At 46.4% G+C, this 24,207-nt stretch overlaps 1 protein-coding gene across 4 annotated transcripts in view; it reads right to left on the reverse strand.

Moving 5' to 3' along the window:
* Window positions 1-24,207, reverse strand: part of ABCA1 (ATP binding cassette subfamily A member 1) — a 126,866-nt gene that overhangs the window by 79,585 nt on the left and 23,074 nt on the right. For 2 of the 4 annotated variants that reach the window (XM_010952969.3, XM_045515259.2), the window contains exons 3-5: window positions 16,533-16,626; window positions 12,492-12,633; window positions 11,121-11,239 (exon numbers count right to left, since the gene is read on the reverse strand). In XM_010952969.3, the coding sequence (XP_010951271.1) occupies window positions 11,121-11,239; window positions 12,492-12,633; window positions 16,533-16,626 (355 nt within the window). Of the gene's footprint in view, window positions 1-333; window positions 7,692-11,120; window positions 11,240-12,491; window positions 12,634-16,532; window positions 16,627-24,207 lie in introns of those variants that run through there. The other 2 variants (XM_074361924.1, XM_074361923.1) reach the window with 1 other exon arrangement.

The following is a 24,207-nucleotide window of genomic DNA, read 5'->3' on the forward strand; positions in this document are numbered from 1 at the left end:
CTAAGGTATGTGTGTGGGTGCTCATGTGCGTGTGTGTGCGTGCGTGTGTGTATGTGTCATGGATTCACCTGGCTGTGTTCCTGAATTATTGAATTTTTTCTGCTGATACTGTCTATAAGGTGAAGAAAAGGTCAAAGGTGACTAATTTGTCTATTCTGAACTTCGTAGAAGAATAAATAAACCTAGCATTTCACAGAGAACCCACGGGAATGATCACATCTATGGGATCACAGCAAGGATGGGCCAGGGTGGGCCAGGGTGGAAGATGACCAGTAAGAAAAACCAGTCTTTGGACAAAAGACAGAACATTTAGTGGAAAAGACAGTTGCTTACTTGGCCATTCAGCTTTGCTCACGGGAGCTGACATGCCCTTGGTTTTCTTATCGGTAGGTTCTTGTCTGTGTGGGTTGTAGAAGATGATCTCAGAGGTCTTCTCATCCTTGGCATTGAAAGGTACTCTTGGGGTAAAACTAAGCCAGCCCTCGACACGGCATCAGAAGATCTGAATGCAGGTCCCAGCTCTGTTGTTTCCATGAACCTCACTTTTCCCCTTCTCTGAATCTCTCTGGCCCTCAGTTTCCTTAGATGTAAGATGGGATTAATAACATTCACAGGGTGTGAAAACCGAGATCAAGAAAATGCCAAGTACTCTTTCAGAAGGAAAGAGCCCCGAGAGTTTTCGCAGGTAACTGAGAGGATACAGATGCTGTCAGAGAACATGGTCATCAGGCAGCAGGACCAGACACAAAATTAAACGTGAGTCCCTGCTGCCCACAGAGCAGACTGAGAGTCACCATCCAGAAAAGGCCCCAAGAGCATTTCTGCTACCCTCTCCCCCAAATGGACCAAAATCCACTCAACTCAGCCTCCTTGGTTTTACCCGGAGGTTTTGCCAAAGAAGGCCTGTCATTTTCCAGAGAGCTTTGCTTTGGGTGCCGGGGAGGATGGGCAAAGAAAAGAAGAAAAAAACCATTCAGGAGCTTGGAGTCTGAAGAACAAAACAAGTGAAATGTGTGTTTGTGGGCTGAGGACAAACAGGACAGAGTCCTCAGTTTCTTGCCAGTGCTCTGGGCCAGGTTTCCCTGAGCAGCAAGCTCAGGAAACACTTCACAGCAGGCGGGGAGCGGCGGTGGGCGGGAGAGGCACCGCACCAGGGGGATGCTCTCCTGGCCACGAAGCGTTCCTTCTGCTGCCTTCCAGCCGGCCTGAGTGCAGCGGAGGAGAAGGGGGCGGGGAAGGAGGGGGGAGGAGGCAGCGCAGCAGCGGCAGGAAGGCGGGGGAGGGAAGCCCGCAGCAGAGCCGGCCGGGTTACTCTCGGTCAGTGCCCTCCCGTCCCCAGCTCGGGTTTCAAGATCGCTGTCTTCTCTTTTGTTCAACATGAAAAGAAACCACAGCAATCATCTGCTCGAGAAGTGGGTGGAGAAGGCAAATGAGAAAAAAGGAGAAGTAGAGAAAGAGATCACGTCAGCTTCCAAGGCCCTGATACTTTTCTTTAAAGGACCGCAGGAGAGTCTCCCAGCCCTGACCCGCGGCCAGACTCTCACTCCTGGCTTTACTCAGCCTAAGTCGGGCCTCATCAAGCAGACCTCGAACATTTCTTTGCCAGAAAAGGGGTGGGAACCAACAGACTCAGGTGGCTTCTGGCGAACTTTTTTGTTGTTTCGGTTTGTCTTCCTGATGCTAGGTCTCCACTTTCCCCTTCAAGGATAGCTCCGCCTGCTTCACCCAGATGGCTGGACCCTTTCTGGGAAAACAAGGGCTTCTTGGGGAAGCGCAGGGCTCTGGAGAAGGGGGTAAGGCAAGGCCACCTGGCTGCTCCCTGAGCCGGGAGCCTGGGGTACACACAGCCTAGGGGCCTCCCTGCTGTTCATCTGGCCCTGGGGCTCCTAACCTAGGAGACAGCTCCTTCTCTGCAACGAGGGCTTGCTGAGGGACGCCAAGACACACCTAAAAGATCCCAGATTCTGGAGTCTGGCTAAACTGGTTCATATCTCAGTTCCAGAATTTTCCAGTGATGTGGCCTTAGACAAGTCACTTAGGCTCTCTGAGCCTGCATTTTACTCTAAATGGAGGTTGACCTCACTAGGGCTGTGGGTTAGGTAAACACTAATGACACTAAGTGTGTGGAGTACCCTGGATACTGACTCACACACACTGCAAGAGAAAATATAAGCTGAAAAATTGAACAAGTTCAAAACAAGTTAATAAGGTCTTGGATGACACTTATGTGAAGAGTTCCACAGAAAAACCAGAATATTTAGAATTAACCCCTATATGGGTTATGCTTCCTGAACCCTTTGAGGCAAGTACCAGGGAAGCCAGGGTCTTCTCTGGAGACCAATGGGAGCGTCACAACCGAGGAACCACATATTCCTCATTCTACATGTAATGAAACTTGCATTAGTTCAACAAACTTCTAAATAGCTATTGAACCCAAAACACTAGAGCTATGGTTCAAAGTAGCAGTACTTCTTGGAGCTCCTGAAGGCAGGAGCCTGTAGGAAAAGAGATGCTGTATAAAGATATGATCCCTGCCCTTGCCTTCCAAGAGGAGATGGACAGAGGGTTAGGTGAGCAGAACAGTGAGCCTCCAGCCCTCTCTGCTGCTCCATAATCACTCATCATTAAAATCGGGGGATGGAAAGAGACATGACATGTCTTTCCCAGATCCAGCTACTAAGGCGACAGCATACCTATGTCTTACTAAGAAGTGGACAAGGTGGGAGAGGTTGTCAGTGGCCCCTGAAACAAAGACTGACATCAGCTGGACCCTAAAGATCCAGTGGGGGCTGTGGCCCCAGAGGGAGAGGGTGGACTGTTCACGCTGGCCAGGAGCTCCCTGAATGCAGAGCGGGTGGTGGACACAGTCGGGCTGGCTTAGGGAGCCCAGAAGGAAAGGAAAGGTAACACTGAGGAGGTAGCACTGGCCCCAGTGAGTTCTGGAGAAAGAGAGGAAGAGACAAGGAACTGACATTAGACAAAGCAAGAAAACAGCTGGGACATCTCTGCGTTTGCTTTTCTGCGTCTCAGTGCAACCATGATTAAGAGGGCTAGAAAAGGGAAGCTTTCGAGGAGAAACAAACTGGACTCCCAAATTGCTCTTTGCCACCCACAAGGTACATAAATCTCATGCTGGAAAAGCAAGGGACATGAAACACTGTACTCGATGTTAACAATCCAAACTCTTTAAAGGCAATCATATTGTGTGGTACATGCCATCCTGTAATTGAGTACAATTGTGTTTTCTATTCTTGTCTGGGTAAAGCTGACCTTTGATTCCCTTTAGTTTCAACACAGCAGTACAGAACTGCATCCCTCTGACGGCAGCCCAGCCGGGCCCTACCCTGGAAGGAAACCAACAGCCTGGGCTTTGAGACACTGCCTGCCTTTGACAGGTCTGGGAAACTTTCAAAATATGAAACACTAAGGCCCCCAACTAGAACTTCTGATAAGTGCACATGGACCGGAATTGCAATCACCCAAAGATTTCACGGAATTTCCAGTTTGATGACATAACGCTGACACATATGTCATCTGATCTCCCAGGATGATCCACGGGCCCACAAGAACAGAAAACAAAGTTGGAGGCTGCAGCCTCAACTTCAGCAGCAGCCCACATGGAAGGAAGGGGTTCAGGCAGGGAAGGAGAAGTGGCGGTGAGTCACAGGATATTCTTTTTAAACAAGCCTTGGGGAACGTTCCACCCATGCCTGTTACCCATGAAGCCAGGAAGTGGAGGAAATCTGGCAGTTCTCTTGGAAGCCCTTGTCTCCTCTCTGATCCCAGCCCATCCATGCCCAGTACCCTGAGACCTGGGAAAAATTCTGGCTACTCTGGGCTGCTCCCTTTCAGCTGTAATAACATGCAAGCCGAGTATGAAAGTCTGGAGTTCTAGTCCTATTCCTGCCCTTTGCCAGCTGTGCTTCCTTAGGCAAGTTACTTAGCCTTTCTGAACTTCCGCTCCTTTATGTGCACAAAAAGGAACAAAATTCTCTGCTTCACATGATGGTTGTGCAATGAACTGTAGTACAAGCCTGGTGCTCACGACATGCCTGATACTGTGCTAACTGCTTTATGATTAGTATCTCATTACTCCTCACAGCATCCCTAAGAGAGGATTGGTTATCTCCATCCTGAGGAAACAGACACAGAGATGCTACAGAATTATCTGAGGTCATCCAGCTGGTAAACAGCAGAGCCAGGACCTGAACCAAGGCAGTCTGGCTGCCAAGTGGTACCGCCCCAGTGGATGTTTACAACGTGATAATTTTACAACCCTTTCCCTCAACTCCCTGCTACAGCCAACTACCTTGCCATGTCACCAAAGCCTGCCCTGCCCTCAGGGGATCAAATCTTTCTGACTTTCAAAGATCAAAAGAGAATCAAAGGTCCATACATTGAGTTCTCAGAATTATCAGTAAACCAGCAGCCAGAAACTTACAATCCGCTTCCCTAAGTAAAATCCAGCATAACCCTCAGGACTTAGTTCACAAAAGTCTTGGTCAGAGCCATATCAAAAAGGCCAAACAAGCCAGATCTGAACCCTGAATATACAGAAAATGACAGCCATGCCACTGACACTCAAAAATCTAGCCAAAGGAATGGAGAAACTCAAGACCCACGTTGGGGTGTCAGGATGTCTGCAGCACTGCCCTGGATCTCCCCTCCAGTCCTTCCCCTTTCCAACCCCCGACCTCAGCGATCTGGGATGTCTTCCAAAGGGACATCTCCAGCCCAGTGACAAAATGCCCAAATCTTCCTTGCTCTTTCCTGGCAAAGTTCTCATAAGCTTCAGAGGTCTCTACATTCTGGAAAGAAAGCATTACAGAAGCCCCTGAATCAGGGGCTGTGGGAGGCCAGCTGTAACCCTAGTCCCCCTCGGGGGAAGCTGAGTTAAAGTACTCAACTTCAGGTAGTTCTCCTGAGGAGTGCCATTCACAGGGATGATGGCACATGAGGCATCCTCAGAAATGTGTGGTCTTGTGGCCTTAAGTACAGCCTGAAAGCTCTCCCTTAACTGCCCCACTACCTGGCTTGGCCCAATTTAGCAGGTCCAGAAAAATGATCTGAAGTCCCCCAGAGCACCTCCTGGGCTTCTAGTAAAAGACACTGGTGGAGCTGTAATTTGAGACGGGGCTAGATATGTACAGAGCAAAGATCTTGGCTGAGAATGAAAGTTGCTGAGTTCCATGCACAGGGGAGATTGGGGGTCTGGCACCCAGCCACACCACAGAACCCACAGCTCTGTCCGTTGGGCCAGGCCACAGCTGATAAAGACAGAGAACTCTCATAGCACCCCCACCAGCCAGGGAATTGTCCTTGGAGCAGCAGAAGTAATGGTGAGGCTGAGGGAGCCGTCATGGGATGAAGCAGTAGATAAGAGCCCAGCTCCCTGGGGGAGTTAGGGGACCTCTTGCAGCGGGTGTGAGGAGAGCCCGCCCCAGGAAGGCAAGAAGCCTCAGCCCCAGGATGTGCACTTCCCAACTTTCAGCCAAGCAGGAAGCTCTGCCCGCCACATATGGGGCCATCTCAAGAGGGGCCTGGGCCCCCAGTGCCTCCTAGAGAGGAAGGAGGGTCTGCAGTCCAGACTCCAGGATTCAGGAGAGAAGCCGGGCACTGGGGCGAAGTGGATGTTTGAGCAGAAATGTTCGGCAGGAAGCAGGCTAATGAGCCCGTCAGGTGTCACGAGGACGGCATTTAAGTAGCTCTAAAGGGAATAAGCAGTAAAGGCAGAGAAGCAGAGCCCGGTCCTGATCTGAGCATCACTGGCCCCATCCGGAAGGCCTTAGTGCTGCGGGTCTGCTGACCACTAGGTCGGTTGGTCGGAAAACGCCAGGACCCCAGTGAGGAGGCAGCAGGCGTGGGGTGGTGAGCAAGCCTGGAGGGCGGGGTGCAGGAGGAGGCTGAGGACAGAGGTGCTTCTTCCCGTCTCCCCAGGCCTCTGGCAGGGGCAGCTGCACGTGTGTGATGCCTGGAGTCGACACGGTTTGAGGGGGACTCTCTTTAAGAAAAAGGATATTTTCTTAAAATCCTACTTCGGCACTTTTTGATTGCTGGATCTCTACCAGGGCCTTAGAAGGGGGCTAGGAAAGTGGGACTTCTTCAGCTTCTCAGGAAATCCACTTCAAGCCTCTGTGTTCACAGCAGCCCTTCCAGTCAAGTTCTGGAAGGTAAACCTTGTGAAAGAAATAAACCAAGACTGTTCTTAAGAACTTCTGTCATTAATTTTAATTGAGACCCCCACTGACTTGGGTTCACATATAGGGATCAACTGGAAAATGACATATACTGGGATTTTATACTTTTTAAAGTGCTTTCACTTGACCCTTTAAATACTCTGTGAAGGAGAAAGGGCAGGTATCTTCATTCCATAAAGATCCACTGACTGCTTACCATGGGCCTGATTGTACTGTCCTACCTTGCGGACATGTGGGACAGAGCCATAAACAAAGTCCAGCCCTGCCCTCAGGGGACTATAGGCAGGGGACAGATCACATCCCCAGTTAGTCCCAGGGGGATCCTCCATCCAAGTACTGACCAAGTTTTCAAGGTGAAACATATTCAGATTGTTTCGTCAAAGTCCCAATTTTGAGGCAAGGAAAGTTGAGGCCCAGCGAGGTTGAACAGATTGGAAAAGTCACATAGTCAGCCAGCAACAGAAAGGGAGGTAAACTAATCAGATTAAGTGCAGGTCAACTATGTGCTAGGACCTTGCTCTCAGTCATCCACGATACCATCTGATCTAGTGCTTGACAACCTGCAGGGCAGCTAATCTCTATCTTCCAGGTAAACTGAAGGTCAGGACGAATCAAAACACGCCCAAGGTCCACACTTAATGACGAACAGAATGTTCCCCAAATGAGTCTTCCTGTGAGGGGCAGCAAAGTCAGCAAAGACCTAGTTCACCATCTTGGTGACGTCACTCCCCCAAAACGAATCTTAAGACAAAGCCCAAAATTCCTTCTCTTACAACAGCACTTGCAAATCTTCAGTCATCTACAAACTACTCACAAGTTTCACCACATCCACAAAAAAGTATGTCTGCTTTAAATTAACTTTAATTTTTTTTCCTATTTAACATCCTCTGGAACAGTAATACCCATGAAACTGCAATGTGATGTGGGTTAAAATTCGAAGCTGTCATCTCTGTACTGCTGGAAGTCATCTCGGATACCACACAAGGCTCGCTCGGAGAAACACTCCTTCCTGCCAGGCTGCATCTCACAGACACAGAATCTAAACCTGTCACTTTCTCTAGAGTTTTTGAGAATATGTGCCACTTTTACATTTCTTTTCGATTGTAGTCATGATAGCAACTTAAGAAGAACGAGTGCTCCCCACTTTGACTCCCAAACTTTGATTTAGCCCCTACTCAGCCTGGGGGGTTGTGGGTTTAGGAAGAAAATAATAAAATGTCCCAAAAGTTCCAGTGATGAGAAAACTGGGTAAGACCACCCTGTAAAGCTTCCTATGTGAGTTTCTTAACTAGGATGGTTTCAAGGATAATTAGATCTGTCTCTGACTTAACTCTTAAAACTGGAGGTCTTCCCATTTGGAGGATTAGTAGAACAGCACAAGAGAGCACTGCTCTCTACTAAGAGCACCGCACAGGGCAGTGGAGCTTTAGCTGGGTCCCTTTCCTGGAACATCCCTCCAGTGGCTGCGCAAACTTGGGAAACTCCCCCCCCCCAATCTCCAATCACAGTCTTTTCTAGAACAGACGTTCCATATGGACAGGGGCCATATGCGTTTTGTACTCTTCTGTGTCCCAGCACCTAGAACAGTGGTTGGGACATATTAGATGTTCAATAAATACTGGCTGAATGTTTGAACCAATCCACCCTTTTATCTATAAATGAACTAAGTGGCCTCTAAGAGCCTATCCAACCAGTGGAAAGGAAACAATGCCCTAGCCCGGCAAACCATGGGACTAGAAGAGAGCAGAGACTCCCTGTCCACAAATTACCTGTGGACAGTCCAACGATTCAGCAGATGGAAGTGGAAGGAAAGAACAAAGAAGATAAGTCCTCTAGCCAGATCACAGACGCAGGAGCCCAGGGGCCCAGCACGGATGACAACGTGGGCTGGGAGATCTGTAAAGGCCTGAATGGCCCTGTCCAAACAGGTTGTGAGTCTCCAGTGGCCTGATCCAAACCTCAAGCCTTGGTTCCACAGCCAGCAGCAACTTGGATGAGAACAAAGAGAGCTATTTATCAAATTCCTGCACAACAGGCAACAACAATATAATACACAGCAGAACCAGTAGGATGAAGCAACGCAGGGACTCTAGCCATGTAAAATAGAAAAGAGAGATTTTCTCCCTTTAGGCTTAAAAAGCCAACAGCACAGTTCGGAGAACAAGTCATCTGCCATACCGAGTATTTAAAAGGCTCTGCAGTTTGAGTTGACTGCACATGGAATATGAGTCAACAGTGTGACATGGATGCCAGGAAGCCTCCTGCAATCTCAGATTGCGTTAACAGAAATAGGGGGCTCAGAACAAGAGAGGCAAAAGTCCCTTTCTGCTCTGTGCTGGAAGACCGTTGTAATTTCTGATCAACTTCGAGAAAGACACAGACACAGTGAAACACAGCCAACCAGAGGAGAGGCAGAGATGGGAGGACAGGGAAGGGGCCACATTCCAGAAGAGGAATGGAGGACATGTATCCTAGAAAAAGGAAAGGCTTCGGAAGAGAAGGGAAAACACACAAGAGCTGTCTTTAAACATCTGAAGGGAACTAGACGAGCCTCAGTCTCTGGAAGGTACAGCAAACCAGTGAATACTGTCTGATAATCAGAGCTGCCAATACCCAAAATGAGCTGCCATGTGAGAGGCAGGTCCCCGCCTTGGGAACTGGGTGTGTGGAAGGTAGGAAAGGTTGATGAGGGCAGGGCTCTGGACCAAGGATCCTTCCCTTCCTGACAGCGACACTGCAAGAGAGCAGAGCCCACTGCGCTGTGAGCAGGGCTGTTGTGCAGATAAACAGAGGTCTCTAAGCGGAAGCCACACTGACATATCCAGCCTCGGACTCTCTCTGACAGCTAGAGTGCTATTCAAATTCAGCAAAGAGCTACTGACTTCACCTCAGAAGAAGCCATGTTTCTGTGAGTTTCCCTCTGGACTGAGGCCTGGCTCAGTGCTGCAAGACAGGCAAAGCAAGGTGGAAGCATTTAAGAAGTAGCTGCAGGGCAGATAAGGGAACTTACTGGGTGAACGGAGAGTTCAGCAAATAGAGACAATCAAAATCAGAGATCTCTCTTTGGAGCTGTGCAGATAACGTTTTCTGAGCACAGGTTTGGTTTCTCTGCTCCATCCTAACTCATGTCTCTGGTTGCTGTGTGTCTAGGGAAGTCTCCACCGAGATCTGAAACTCTGCGTAACAACTTACCCACCATCAAAAGTGTTTCTCCAGCCGTGCAGTGGAGAGGCAAAGACCGAGGCAGGGTGCTCAGGAATGCATCACTGACACGCAGGAATAATAGTTGCTCCTTTTTATTGAACATCTACTGTGTGCCGGACATCATGTTAGGGTTTACATTTTACATTACAAGCTACCTGTTATTTATAGCTGAAAAAATCAAGACTCAGAGAGGTTGAACGGCTTGGCCAAGACAGCAGCACTCCAAAATAATCACAGCCCACGTTCACAGAGTGCTCCTACATGCCAGGAGCACTTTTTTGACAATTAAATGTTTCATCTCCTTCACTCCCCACAACAATCCTATGAGCTAGGTTTCTCCACTTTACAGATGAGAAGAGTGGCCCACAAGCACCTAAAGGACTTACAGAGTCACCAAGCTACAAAGTAATACATCGTAGCACTCTGTCCTCTGGGTCACACTGTCTCCACAGTAGGAGAAACAACCCTAGCTCTGCCTCTGGTCCACCAGGCAGGGGACCCCCAGTAGATCGGGAAGGACGATGTTTTGACTGGTGGTTGCGACTTCTGTGTCCTATGCTGGGACAGGCACACATGTGCAGGACAGGGCCCTGCATCTGGGGGTGGTCTGGCTGGGCACTCCTCAAAGCTGACCCAGGAGCCCAAGGGGGGCCACATCTGCCCCGATGTGAAACGACCCCCCACCCCCACCCCGCACCACCCCACACTCAGCTTGGCCTCCCTTTGTCGGCAGGTCCCACGCTGCCCGCTGCCTCTTTTCCTGCCCAGGGAAAGCACAGTCCCACTCCCCAAGAGACAGCTCCAGCCCAAGTCTGGTTTAAACTCTAGCACTTAACACCATTTCTTCTTTTGCCAAGTGGATCGCAAGCTGGGAAGCGCCTCAGCAAAAGCCGGCCTACCTCATCCCTCCCCAGACACTGAACTAAGTAAAAAAACTACTTTCCTAGAACAGTAGTGGCGGCTGACTCGTGATGGAAGCAATTTACCACTCACACTGTTTAGAACCACCGGCGCATAGACTGCTTCAGTTAGTTTCATTATTGTTCGTAAACTCTCTACAGAGCACGCACGCCATCACTGCCTGCACCCGGGCCGGCTCCCACCACCCTCTACTCCACGAGTGACTTCTGCAGCCAGTGCCCGGCCAGCAAGCTGCCTGCTCTCAGACACTTCCAGGCGGCATGCCACAAACTGCCCACGCACTCCCCGCATCAGAGATGCAGATGTCACTTTTTAAAGATCAGAGTTCAAATGCCCATCAAACTAAATCAAATGACTCGGGGGAAGATGAACTGCATTTTCCTTTGAGAAATGAATGCTTATCTTTCACTTTTCCAAATCAAGTTGCAACTGTAATTGCTCTTGTATGCACAGAAGTATCCTCTATCTATAAATGTGCCCATTCGCTGCAACCATATGGCCAATTCCAAAAAAACTGAGGTTGGCAGCAACTCGCACCCCTAACTGTCCTAATGCCAGGCCTGTGCCATCTCTCTATGGGGGATTTTCTTCTGCATCCCCCGGAGGCCAGCACACTCACTGTCTTCCTAGTTTCTTCTCAAATACATCCTGCAGAGAAGCCTTACAGCCCAGCCACTGAGGGAAAAAAAATCCCATAGGGAGGAGCTAAAAGAAACACCAGGCCGCCTGGGCTGCTGTCTCTCCTCTGTGCAGGTTAATTTCCAGTTATGAACCAATTCACAGAAGGCGTGTGCTTACGTGAGCTGGAACGCTCGATCTGGTACAAGGTTCTCAGAACTTTGTGGATGTCCTTCATGCTGGTGTCTCTCTGGCTATACAAAAGAAGCCGGCGAGCATCTGAGAACAGGCGAGACACACTGTGGGGGGTGCAAGAAAAGTAGAAAAGCTCTGGTTAGACCAGCTGCCTGTCCAGCTTGAAGAAAGTACCTGCCAGGAAGACCCAGCCTGGCCACTGGCTCCTCCATGGGCCAGCCCTGACCTAATCCTGCCCCCACACCCAGCTTCACAGACACCCAATGCTCCCAACCACCCACCCACCAGCCCTACCCCAAGAGCTCCTCCTCTGTGTCCACACAACCAAACCCTACCAGCATTCAAAGTCCAGCCCACGTGCCTCCTCTCCAGGAAGCCTGCCCTCTCTCTCTCTCTCTCTCTCTCTCACACACACATGCACACACACACACACACACACGCACACACACACACACACGCACACACCAGCCCCCAGGACCAACTTATCCATGAGATGCAGCAAGCACAGTGCCCAGAGCCCGAGACACTCTAAGGGCTTCACAAAAATTTTACATTTCTTTTATAATCAAAATGAAGAACAAAATTCAGAAATTCAGAATGAATATATATGATAATGAATCCAGTCTGAATTATACTCCCCTTTATACCAACACAGTTACAAAATAAAATTTTTAATAGTTTTGCATGAAAGAAGGGGTCCATGAAAGCCACGAAGCCTAAGGTCCATGAACATCAGAACAGGGTCCTGCCTGCTCAGTGGCAGCTTCCTCAGAACCGTCTTGCTCCATCTCCTGTAGTCCCCAGGCCATTCCACCTCATGTCATGATCTCACACGCCAAGATTCTTCAATGGCTCATACAAAGGCAAAGAAAACAACATCCTGGCCCTCAGGGAGCTCACACCCAGGGATGAGAAAGAGCTGCAGACGGCGGGGCGTTGCATTAGGAAGGACCAAACTCCCCCAGCTTTAGCTGTGAGCTCCCGGAGGGCAGGCCCCTCCCTCTGCACATCTCTGGCCCCCCAGCTCCTAGACCAGCCGTTTTCCACACAAATAAATGTTTGCCAAATGAGTGTTTGCTAATGAACGGATGAAGCTGATGTGCTGTGTCTCCCTTCTCTACTTACCCACCAGATTTTGGAGGAACAGCCCCCAGCCACAGCACTTTGAGCTACATAATGTTACTCCTAAAATGCACCAAAGTGAGGTCACCCAGTCTTACATCGGACTTTATCACACAAGCCTTCCCAAAAGCAGCTTCACTCAAATCCAGCCATTCAAAATTCTCTGGAGGTTGAGAAGGGAAGGAAAAGTATTAATGGACAAGTCTGGGAAAGAAAACCTGATCTGGTACTTACATGGATTTGTTAAAGTTTCCAACAACCCCGGGAGCCTCACCAGGAGTCGGATAACGGAAACAGGGGTTATTGGCATTACAGATAATCCCCTGAACCCAAGGAAGTGTTCCTGCAGAGGGCATGGCTTTGTTTGGGAAGTGGCCTGTTGAAATCAAAGAGAAGAAAAACACAAGGAGAGACATTAATTCTTTGAAGGCTCTGGGATTGCTAGGCACCTTTATCTCTTTTGGTTCCATCCAAACACTACTCCATCCCAAATCTGTCTGTCCCTTTCCCAACATCCCAGAGACCTGCCACCACTGGACTAAGCCCACCCTGAGCTGGAAATATGGCATTAGATAGCAGTTCTGAATCTACTTGGCATCATCTGTAGGATGGGATTCCTAACAGCAGCCTTGGGACAGTGACAAGAGGAGCAGATTCAACCATACAGAGACGGTACCTGGAGGGCAGCAAGTATCAATCCTCAGGCGTCCATCTTTCCCACCCACCTCACCTTTCAGGGACATAGAGGCGCCCCAGCAATGGCGTAACCCAGTTCCTTCACACTCCAAGGAAGAAACTATGGCAAGATAAAGCGGCTGATGAAAAGCACTCAGGGCGTCAGTGGGCAGGGCTGGGAGTGGAACCCACATTTCTGTGATCCCAATCCGTGCTTCTCCCCTTACACCTCCTCCGTCTGCTAGCTCTTCTCAGCCCCCTCTGGTACTGTCCTCTGTTGTCCAAACATACATTAGTTTCACCTTTTCCACCAGCTCCCAAGTTCCTCAAAGGCACAGACCATCTGATGCCGTCTGTGAAGCTACACAAGTTGTTGCTGTTTCTTCACTCATCAGAACGTGAGCCCCAGCCAACAAGTCATCTCCTCCCTCTCCTTCCCCTTCATTATGGAGGAGCCTCTTATGAGCAGCAGGACTGGGTGTACTGGGGCTGGTCCGAAGTGTCAAAGGCACAGTTTGGTTTGTGGACATCAGCCATGGGGTGGCTTAAGAAGATCCAGATAAATGTGTCCTGGAACCAGGGGCTCTTAACCTGAGACCTGGCACATGTGAATACCTGTCAACCCAAAACTCTTACTGTATTCTCAGGGTTATCTGTGACCCTTAAGACTTAGCAACCATTAGGAACCATGGCTCCAGGAGTGAAGAGCCAGCGCTTCACAGGCTTTCGGGTCAGACCAACGGGGCTTCAATCCAGTCCCTGCAACTCGCTAGGCAAGAACTTTAGCCAAGTTGCTGAACCCCTAACCCTCAATTTCCTCATCTATAAAATGGTGATTAAAATACAGCCTCTTTCACAGATCTGCAGTGAGCAGTACATGAGTTTTTACAAGCAAAGCATGTAGCAGAGTCCCTGGCACAGGGTGCAGGCTCCCTGAATGGGCTGTGAGGGTGACAGAGGCCCCAGGGCGCTGAACCTACAACAGTACAGACTCTGCTCATGCCCCGCCAAGAACACTCTTTCCATCTTATGGCTACCACCTCCCTCCAAGGCAGGAGCCCCTTTTCATTCAGCTTACTATTTTCATGCAAATGTGCTCACAGAGTCTCCCGGAAGTTAAGCCACGGCCAGGACTTAACTACATTTTGCACTTCAGTATCGGGGTCCTTCTATCTGTCTTGTTCTTCTATCCCTAGTCCAACCAGAGAGGTAACACTCAAAGCAAGAAGGTAACAAGATCTGGTCGCTGTTGCCACTCTCTGCAGGGACTCTGGCTTGTTGAACATTTACTCAGTTAACCCCCTTATCTTCCTGTTAATAGTTCAAGGAAAACCAAACAAGGTCCCTTGCCTAAGTCAGCTGCTCCTCATTCAGGGGAGATTTATGTAACCCAACCAAAGACTCAAAGAACCAAAGGATTCTCTCCTTTAGCATCCAGGAAATACTGGCACCAAGACAGGGTGATGTTCGTCCAGGCTATACCTTTGTGGGTGAAGCAAAGACCCCTCCTGGTATGTTGTGCCCCACCTAATTTGCAAACAAAAACAGGATGAGGACTTGGCATTGGGTGCATAATCCAACAGCCTAATGAACTCTCAGGATCCAGGGACATGATTAGGACCTTGATGGCTCTGTGTCAAGACTTATAGGGAAGAATTACACATGAATCCTTTGTTTACAGAGACATCTCTGCAAGCTTTGCCTAAGTTCTCTGCCTTTTCAGCTGAGCCTCTAGAAGGTGGTGAGAATAGGAAGTAAGTTTGCAAGAAATGCATAGATTGAGGGTAAAAGTCTTATCTGTCTTCCATAGGTATAAGAATTTTAGGGGGAGGGTATAGCTCAAGTGGTAGAGTACATGCTTAGCATACACAAGGTCCTGGGTTCAATCCCCAGTACCTCCTCGAAAAATAAATATATAAGTAAACCTAATTATCTCCCCTCAAAAATAAATAAATAAATAAATAAATAAATAAATAAATAAATTTTTTTAAAGGAGAAAAAAAAAGAATTTTACATTTCTGAGAATCTATGATCTAGATGCAGAGAGATCTGGGTCAGAATTCAATGATGTGCCCAAGATCACAACCTCAGCAAGTGGCAGAGCCAGGATCCAAACCAACCCCAATTTGTCTGATACCAAAGTCTGCACTATTTCCACTACACCACCTTGCCTCCTTGAGATAATTCCAAAGAAAGAATAGCCCAGCAGATGAAAAAGCTGAGTTTCCCCTAAAATGTTTATTTCAATGGGGCTTAGGGTGATGCTTATATAAAATCAAATACGCATTTGCTCATCAGTCTTTTGGGATCCAAGCAAGAAAGCAGAATTACCTCCCAGGCCTACAAACTGAGTGTACATTTCATTGTATGCTCACGCTTTTCCTTTTTGGTGAAATTAGAAAATCACATCGGATAGAACCTTTTGAGGTCTCATGGGTTCTTTTTAAACTTGAATATGCATAATGTGTACCAGCAAATTAGCAGGTAAGTAACTGCCACTGTGTGCCCTGAGAGACATGGGACGAGACCAAGAACACAATTCAAAGGTGATCCCAGCCCCATCTCTTCCCTAAAGGACTGTATCCTGCCTGCCTATGGGGCTGGCGGGGTGAGGATGGAGCTAGTTAATGACAGGAAAAGTCATTGGGGCCATGGATCAGAGGTCCCAGCTAAACCTCCCCCATAAATGTTGAACCTTTAGCCTGGGACAGTTTTGCAGTGTTAATACATCCAGCAAGCCCAGGCAGGAGAGGAAGACTGATTGAGGATAACACTCACGACAACCATATGAGGGCAGAAACTATTATTCCCCTTTGATAGAGATGAGGAAACTCAGGTGCAGAGACGCTAAGTCACTTGCCCAAGGTGACATTATCTGTGTTGAAGCCAGGATTCAAATCCAGGTAACCTGGCATCTAGAGCTTGTGTTCTTGGCCACTACTGTATTTTCTATGCTCACTGAAAAGGCCCTCCTCAAAACCCATGACTGGGAGTCCGATGACCTGAGCTTTATTTCGTCACTGTCACTTATTAGATATATGATCTCAGACAAATCCCGGCACTTCTCTGAGCCCCAATTAGTTACCTAGAAATTAAAGCAAATGATAACAACAACAAAGTCCATTATTCAAAGTTGCTATGAGAATCAGATAAAATAAAATTAGTCAATCTCAGATGTTCTACACAAGTACTCCCTAAAATTATATGCTCCATGGTTTGCAACTGTGTGATAAAGAGATAATACATACAAAAAAGCCTCGCAGGGACCAGATGATAGTGGTGTTAAGGTACTGCCTTAGGGTGCTTTTCTAATCACCCCTCTCTGAGCTATCAGTAAGGTTATTTTACTTTCATGATTTAAAATGTATGAAACAGATGCCGGCTACTATTATAATTACTGTTATCACCACTGACTAGCACTGAAAATGCTTCCCTGAGTTAATCCCTTATCAAAAACTCGGAAGCCTAGCTTTTCTATTAGAAATCATTTGTGGTGTTTCCTGAAGATAGCATCTTGGGAAAGGTCCCATTGAGCCCATGCCCACTTCTTGGATTTCACTTGCCAGTGGTGAGTCTCAGGAGCGTTGCTCAGATACTCACATTCATGTTGTTCATAGGGTGGGTAGCTCAGCCGCACGGAGATCAGGATCAGGAAGATAAACAGAGGCCAGGCCACTTCCAGCAACAGCTGACACTGAGTGGGGATAAGACACAGAGCACCGTGAATTAAACAAACGAACGAACCAGCAAACACGGATGCCTAATGCTCCTGGGCTTTGGGAAATCCAGACAAGTTAATTTAACAATTGATCAGCTTCTCCAGCCTCTCCCACCACTCTCTCAGCTTTAATGATGCTGACCTGTTTGCAGTTCTCACCTTAAAATGTACTATTCCATCCCCCTGTGCTTTCCCTATGAAAGGGAAGATCCATCCTGCTTCATCCGGCTCACTGCCCCGAATCCTTCAAGACTCAGCTGGGCACAATTTCCTGTATTAAAATCTCAGGCTGAGCTGGAAGCGGTTCTGCTGTGTTCCCAGAGTAACCTGTGTGTACTTCTTCCACAGCAGTTTCCCTGAGACCCTGAAATCATATTTTTATCTCTGGCTTCCTCACTACAACGTGAGCACGCTGAAGGCAAGCACTGGGTCCAGTCATCTTTGCAACCTCAGCCTTAGTGCCGTGTCAGCTATGTTACAACCACGTGTTGAAAGGAGAAGGCCAGGGCCACCTGCTGTGCTAAACACACACTGCCTAGACTCTAAGGAACACACAAAGTTGCCCCTCCCCAGGAGCTGAGAAGAGGGCTCCAAAGGACAATGGAAATTCACATGCAGTTCCACATTGACCTATGTGCACCCAGGACTGGAAAGATCCAGGAAGAGTGCAAAGTTCTTCCCCATCCATCGAGATCTGGTCACCATCTTCTCCAATGGGTTAGACGATCATTAAACATTTAAGTAAGCATGATCCACTGGCTAAAGCAATGGGGTTTCTCTAAAGGAAAAACCTGCCTCATTGAGTTACCAGGGGATAAATAAGCACAGAGACAGGATGGAAATCATGAGACATAATTTAACTGAACCTGTGGTGTTCAGACAACTGGTTCCCCTGCCTGTCCGTCGTCTCTTTCTTCCTTTCAGTTCTGCACTCCGACGTTCTAATTAGAATAATTACCAAGGAGCCCAGAAGAGTCATGGGGCCTTGTGGTTAAAGAGTAATTACAACTGTGGCTTCAGAGCCATGAAGTCAAGAGAATGTTGGTGCAAAATCCCTCCTTTTCTTTAAATAGAATTTTGTCTTGTGCCCCAAGGCCATATATTTTTATTATGGAAAATGTGATATTTTTAAAAATACAGAAAATTAGGAAAAGGTAAATATAAATTTACCACCCTTAATCCTATTTCCTGGAGATAACCCCTAGTAAATGAAGCTAATACTGGTTTTCCATGAATAGTTTTTGTCTTTTTTTTCTATTCATACACAAATATTTTTTCTCTATAAAATTAAGATTATACAGCATATATAATTTTGTATTTTGCTTTTTCACTGAACATCATCCTGGGAGAGCTTTCCATGACATAAAATATTCTCTCAAAACATGGATTTTAAGGGCCACTTGAGATTCCACATTATGAATAGATCATAATTAATTTAATCTTTTTATTGGTGCATCAGATTGTGTTTGTTTTTTGTTTGTTTATTATTTGTTGTTGGATTTGGGGGCATTTTAAATTCCAAAGAGCTTTGATATGGTTCCACATTAAACTTTTTTTTAAGCCTTCTTTTTGAAAGGAAAAACATGGATGAGAATTGTGGATGTCTTAGGGTGATAAGAACATGGGTGATTTTTTAAATACTTTCCTATGTTTTCTAAATTTTCTATAATGAGTATGTATTACTTCACTAACAGAGCAACAACAACAACAACAACAAAAAACCCCACTGTTACCATATGACTATGAAGAATAGTTTGCTATAGATAGCACACCGGGGGAAAAATTAAAGACAAATGAGTCTCTCTTTGGAAGAAAGTGTGCTGTCAGTGGGGTCTCCAAGACCCAAGATGGGGCTGTCTTGCTAACTATATCTGTAAAAATCCCAAAGAAACAACACACAGTGAAATCTCTAAGCTTTCAAGTGACATTCAGCCTCCTCCGCCAGCTGCGCTGGAGTCCCTCCTTGGGTCCCCAGGTAATCTGAGCCTCTATCAGCACCTGGCACAGCAGGGCCTTTTAATGTAGGAGCTTCTCCCCTACTGTCACTTCCTTCACTACGCCTGCCACAGGATAAGGGCTTTAAAAATGTGTGTGGAGTGAGAGAATAAACTGAAGTTTATAAAATAATGAAGATGGAAATATAAGTCAGTTGAGCCCTTTGGGAAAGCAATTTGGTCACATGCATGTAAAAGACATGTGCACCCTCTTTGATCAAAAACTATCCCTAGGAATTCATCCCACAGAACTAAGTGTAAAATATCAAAAAGCTATATACATGAGGTTATTCATTCATTGAAATGCTATAATTGCAAAATACTGGAAACAACTTAATTGCACAGCAAAATGGAAATGATTAAATTATGGTGCACCTACTCAACAATACATGATGCAGTCATTACAACCATGTTTATGAAACACAGACACCAGTAACCATACAATACTAAGGGAAAAATGCAGAACACAAAATTGTATCCATTCCAAGTTCACAGCTAAATAAAATCACTTACAAATATTAACAGACAGGAGTAAAACTTTCAAAACATGGTTTACCTGTGAATGAATTCAGAAAAGAATAATGAACTAAAAAAAAAAATTAAATGAAGAGTATGAGTAAGATAACCACCTACCTTGATGCTCTTAAGCCACCATGTGTACTTTTAGGATAAAGAGTAGCTACCGTTAATTTATTTAGAGTCCAATGTGTAGCAGGCACATTATGTATGAAGTATTTCATTTAATTATCCAAACATCCCTGAGATGTAGGAATCATTACTGTCTCCATTTTATATGTGGCAAGACTAAAGCTCAAGGAAGAGTAAGTCACAGAGACAGTCAGTGGCAGGGTCGAGATTAGCAGCTAGTTCTGCCCAACTCTGAAAGCTGGTGGCCCAGGTCGGAAATGACCCCACCAGGTGGCATGGTCAAAAAAATATCAACGGGTGGGGGAGTGGGGAAAGGTGTACCTCAGTGGTAAAGCACATGCTTAGCATGCATGGGGTCCTAGGTTCAATCCTCAGTACCTCCATTTTAAAACAAACAAACAAACAAACAAACAAACCTAATCACCCCCCCCCAAAAGAATTAAATTAAAAAAAAAAAGAAAGAAAATATCAACAAGTTTCATAGAGGTAAAATGGGCTCATGGCCTGCAGATTTATAATAGTTACAGCCAATACAGAGCACCTACTGTGTGCTAGGGATTTTTATATACTTCATGTCTAATTTTCACAATAACTCTGTGAGGCAAGTGGTACCATTAGATAGTGAGGAAACTAAGTCTGGGACCGGTTATGAGCCATCACCTGGTAAGAGAGTGCACCAGAGTTTGAGCCTGACCTATTGGTCCCTACGCACTTCTGCACCTACCAGGCTGCCTCTCACAGAGCCACGTTTGGGACATAAGACCTTTTAAGATGCCCCTTAAGAGGAAGCTAGCACTCACTGGACCTTCTGGGCACTGATCTGACCCAACAAATCAAGCCTATGTTCCCAGACATCTCCACAGCCCCACATCTAGGACCCTGTAGGGCAGCAGATGCTCAAAATATTTGTTGGTTGATGGAAAAAAATCAATGGATCTTTCCCATGGCACTGACAGCAAAGGGTACAGAGAAAATCTTGCAAATCATCTTCAGTAACTGAAGCCAGTGGGGATAAGCAGATCAGGGAAAGAGGTAAGAGAAAGACTGACAACAGTAATGACAGGTAACACTTAAGTATGTCTTACCATGTATCAGTGTCCTTGAGTGCTTTAGACAGATTAACTCATTTAATCTTCAAGTAACCCTGTTAGTACTGTTAAAATACCCATTTCACAGATGAGGAAACTGAGGCTCAAAGAGTTCATTAATTGCCAAGGATACAAGCTTGGTAAACAGCAGAGCCAGAATTCAAAGCCAGTCCAACTCAAGGGTCCCTGCTTTTAGCCAATAAGCACCTCAACCTCCTTTACCAGAGTATCTACATTCTTGACCTTTATTAGCCTGGCTGGGCTGAAACACTAACATGGATGAATGAATGAAGAGACAGCTCCCAAACCGGAGAACTTATGAGAGAGACAGTTCAACTCATGTACTTTTACTCTGACCCTCTAAAATGATTTCTGTCATTGAACACAGAGCTTGCCTTCCAAACTCAGGGGGATGTTCTACATATTTCTTTTCCGAATAGCCTCCCTCTAGAAAGTTAATCTGACTCTGCTAGGAATGCCATTCTGGCTCCACTCACTATCAAAATCTGATTTCTCCCCCGTCTCTAAGTTTAGCACTTTTTCTTCAAATGGGCACTCAGAAATAGCTTGGAAAAAAGATTGATGCTTCCCTGCTACCAACTCCAATAAAGAACTAGAAAAGTCTTCTATCCTCCGATACCTACCCCACTACCTCCACACCTGCCCCACTATGAGGTGGGAGAGATGGAGAGGAACACTGCTTTCAAAAGGTATTTCTCACCTAAGTCAGACACTCAGAAGCCTTCTCTCAGTGTTCGGCATGAAAATGAAAATTCTGATGTTTATGTAAATTGCCCCATAAAGCTGCTCTGGGGACTTTCCATCTCGCTATTCCTCAGATGCAATGAGGGTATTATGTGAGCAAGCACCCCTAGCGCAGGGGTTTTCTCAGTGCATGGTTGACATTTGTGTCCAATAATCACTGCAAGGGGCTCTCCTAAGAATGGTAGGATGTTTACCCACTAGATACCAACAGCACCACCTCCCCTGCCCAGGATTGTAACAACCAAAAAATGTCTCCAGACCTGACTCCATGTACCCGGGGCATTAAAGTAGTGCCAGGCTACTTTTTAGAACTTGATAAGGTAATAAGATTCAATGGGGGACAGAAACAGAGGAGAATTTGACAGAATATTCTAAGAGGCAAAAAAGGAAACATGAGACAATGAGTTTCCCAAGACACCAGGATGTTCATCAAAGTCACAGCACATTCTAGGCTGTATCAGCATCACGATAAAAAATACTTAGCAAATGACCAAATGAATAGCCTCAAAGTTTCCCCCTACACAGATAAGATTTTAATGAATGTCTCAAATGTAACTAGAAAAGGAATCACTGTTAGATAAGAACTGCTGGGGTGATATAATACAAATGTAAAGATAAGTTAACTGGAGGCCCAGCCCTAATACGGCACATACCTCATTTAGGTCTGGGTAAATGAAAGCGAAATCTTAAAGATCAAATCGGAGAAACGCTGGAGGGAGAAACAGAAATTCTGAAAACCAGGCCTGCTCCTCCCAGAACTGAAAGGTCTCAGGCAGGGACGGTGGATTTTTAAATTGGTTTAATCCTTTGGGATGACATCTGAACATATATGTCAAGGATCATTTCCTTTGACCTAGGAATCCTACACCTGAAATTTTGACCTGAGGATGCCATACAAAAATAAGAAAAGGCTGTATGTATAAAATCTTTAGAGTAGTTTCTTTGTAACAGCAAACACTGGAAACATCTGAATGTTGGCAGTAGGGTAAGAGCTTATAAAATGAAAACTGCACTGACAGATTACTGTAATGCTATCAGGAATGTCAGTGGCATGATCCCGCGGCAGATTCTGGAGCCAAAAAGATCCAGCCCCTCCTCTTACTAATTTACTAACTTACGATACTTTCTTCACCTGTGAAACAGAAATTGTAATGCATACTCCTCAGAATTGCTGTGAAAATCAAGAAGATAATGGATATAAAAGTACTTTCAAAAGTATAAAACACAGCCTACACATCAAAAATCATTACTATAAGTATGAAGTTTATTTGGAAATAGGGGAACAAACATGCAAACCATGTTAAATGAAAGAAGAAAACAGAGCACACAGGGGTACATATGTATACAGTGATTGTCTCCTTAGGCCGACATCACTCACTTCCCCTCAGTGCCAAGGACCACATAATCTGACCCTTGCCGCCAGGACTCCTTTTGCACATAAAATAAAATTCAGGCTGCCTGATCTGGCCCTGCTGACTCCCAACCCACCCCAGCCAGTCTCCATCCAGTGCCACCCGCTTTCCTGTACCTCGACTCCAGAACATGCTTTCACCCCCTCTGTCTCTCTGCCCGGAATCCAGCACCCCTGATGGCTGAAGTCCTGATCTCTCCCGGCTCACTGCCGCGTGATCGTCAAGGCTCTCAGTTTAAATGTCACGACCTTCCATTCTAAATCAAGTCCCTATCCACAGCCTGGGAGTACCTAACACAGTAGGGCAGTCGGTCTGTTTTGTTTTTTTTTTCCTTCATACCACTTATCACAGCTTGTCATTATATTTCTACTTATGTGATACGTAGTGCCTTGTACCTGCTTCCCTGGATGAACTGTGAGCTCTTTGAGGACGGGGATCCTGCCCGACCGTGCACCCAGCATGCTGTCCACACACAGGACATGCTCAATAAGGGAAACAATACATGGCTATTTGCTCTAACTTTCTTCATTCCATAGAAGGGGAAACTATAACTCAGGAAAAATAAGTTTTCCTAAGCCATTGAGGCATGCAGTGGCCAAGCTGAAATCAGAATTGAATTAGAATTAGATAATAATTAGAACTAGTATCTGGATTTGAACCATCACTGCCAGGCCAGGACTAAGGACAAGGAAGACACCTATCAGGTGAAACTGGAAGCCGGGAGGGGATGTAGACAGTTCCCATCGATGCAGTAAAATTCTCTAATGGCTCTTAAATGAGGAGTCTCAATTTTTTTTTATTTGACAGCTTATTCCTTGTCATTAAATAATGCCCAAATATTGATACCCTAACACATGCAAATATTAGAATTATCTGTTTCCCCAGCCACATGGCTAGAGAGTTCTAAGTGAGAAAATGAATAGCAAATGCAAAAAAGAGAGGCCATATGGCCATCCTCTGTCCCATCTGTTCCACGGGGACTTTGGCCTCTGGCTCAGCCAAAAACCAGATGAGGATTTTGAGGACTCTGAGGCCCCTCGCCCTTCCTGTCCAAGCCCTGTTTGCACTGAGAGACTGCCACACACACACAAGGTAACTGTTACTTTGGACCCAAACTGAGCTTTGCACCCAGCTTATGCAACTCAGTTTCAATGTATCCTTTACCCAACAGCAACAGCGGAGAGCTACCCTGACTGATGGTCCCCATGACTCTACATAATTGGGGCACAAGAAATTGGTCCCCAGGATTCATCAGCAAATGAGGACACAGAGTAAGTGGGCAAACAACCGTCTTTCAACAAGCTTGCTCTGGGGTTTAGTGTTAGGTATCCAGTTTTTACATCTTTTTTCCATCTTCCTGCACACAAGACCCCTACAGCAGGGGAGCCTCCTTGAGACCTGTAATGGCCCATTTAATGCACTGAACTCTCGTTCAGCAAATGCTTATGAAGCATGTGCCAGGTGCCAGGCTCTGGGGCCAAATGTGTACATCTCAGAAGGAGGATATCAAGCAATGGTTTTCCATACATTGTGGGCAAGAACTATCATGAAACTGCTAACTTCTTCCCCAGCCTAATGGGCGGGGCTGGTTCTGACTATGTGAGCTAACTGCTTGGAACCCTGAACAGGTTTCAATGTCTGAACAGTATA

The sequence above is a fragment of the Camelus bactrianus genome, chromosome 4 (genome assembly GCF_048773025.1).
Source record: "Camelus bactrianus isolate YW-2024 breed Bactrian camel chromosome 4, ASM4877302v1, whole genome shotgun sequence".
NCBI lineage: Eukaryota > Metazoa > Chordata > Mammalia > Artiodactyla > Camelidae > Camelus > Camelus bactrianus.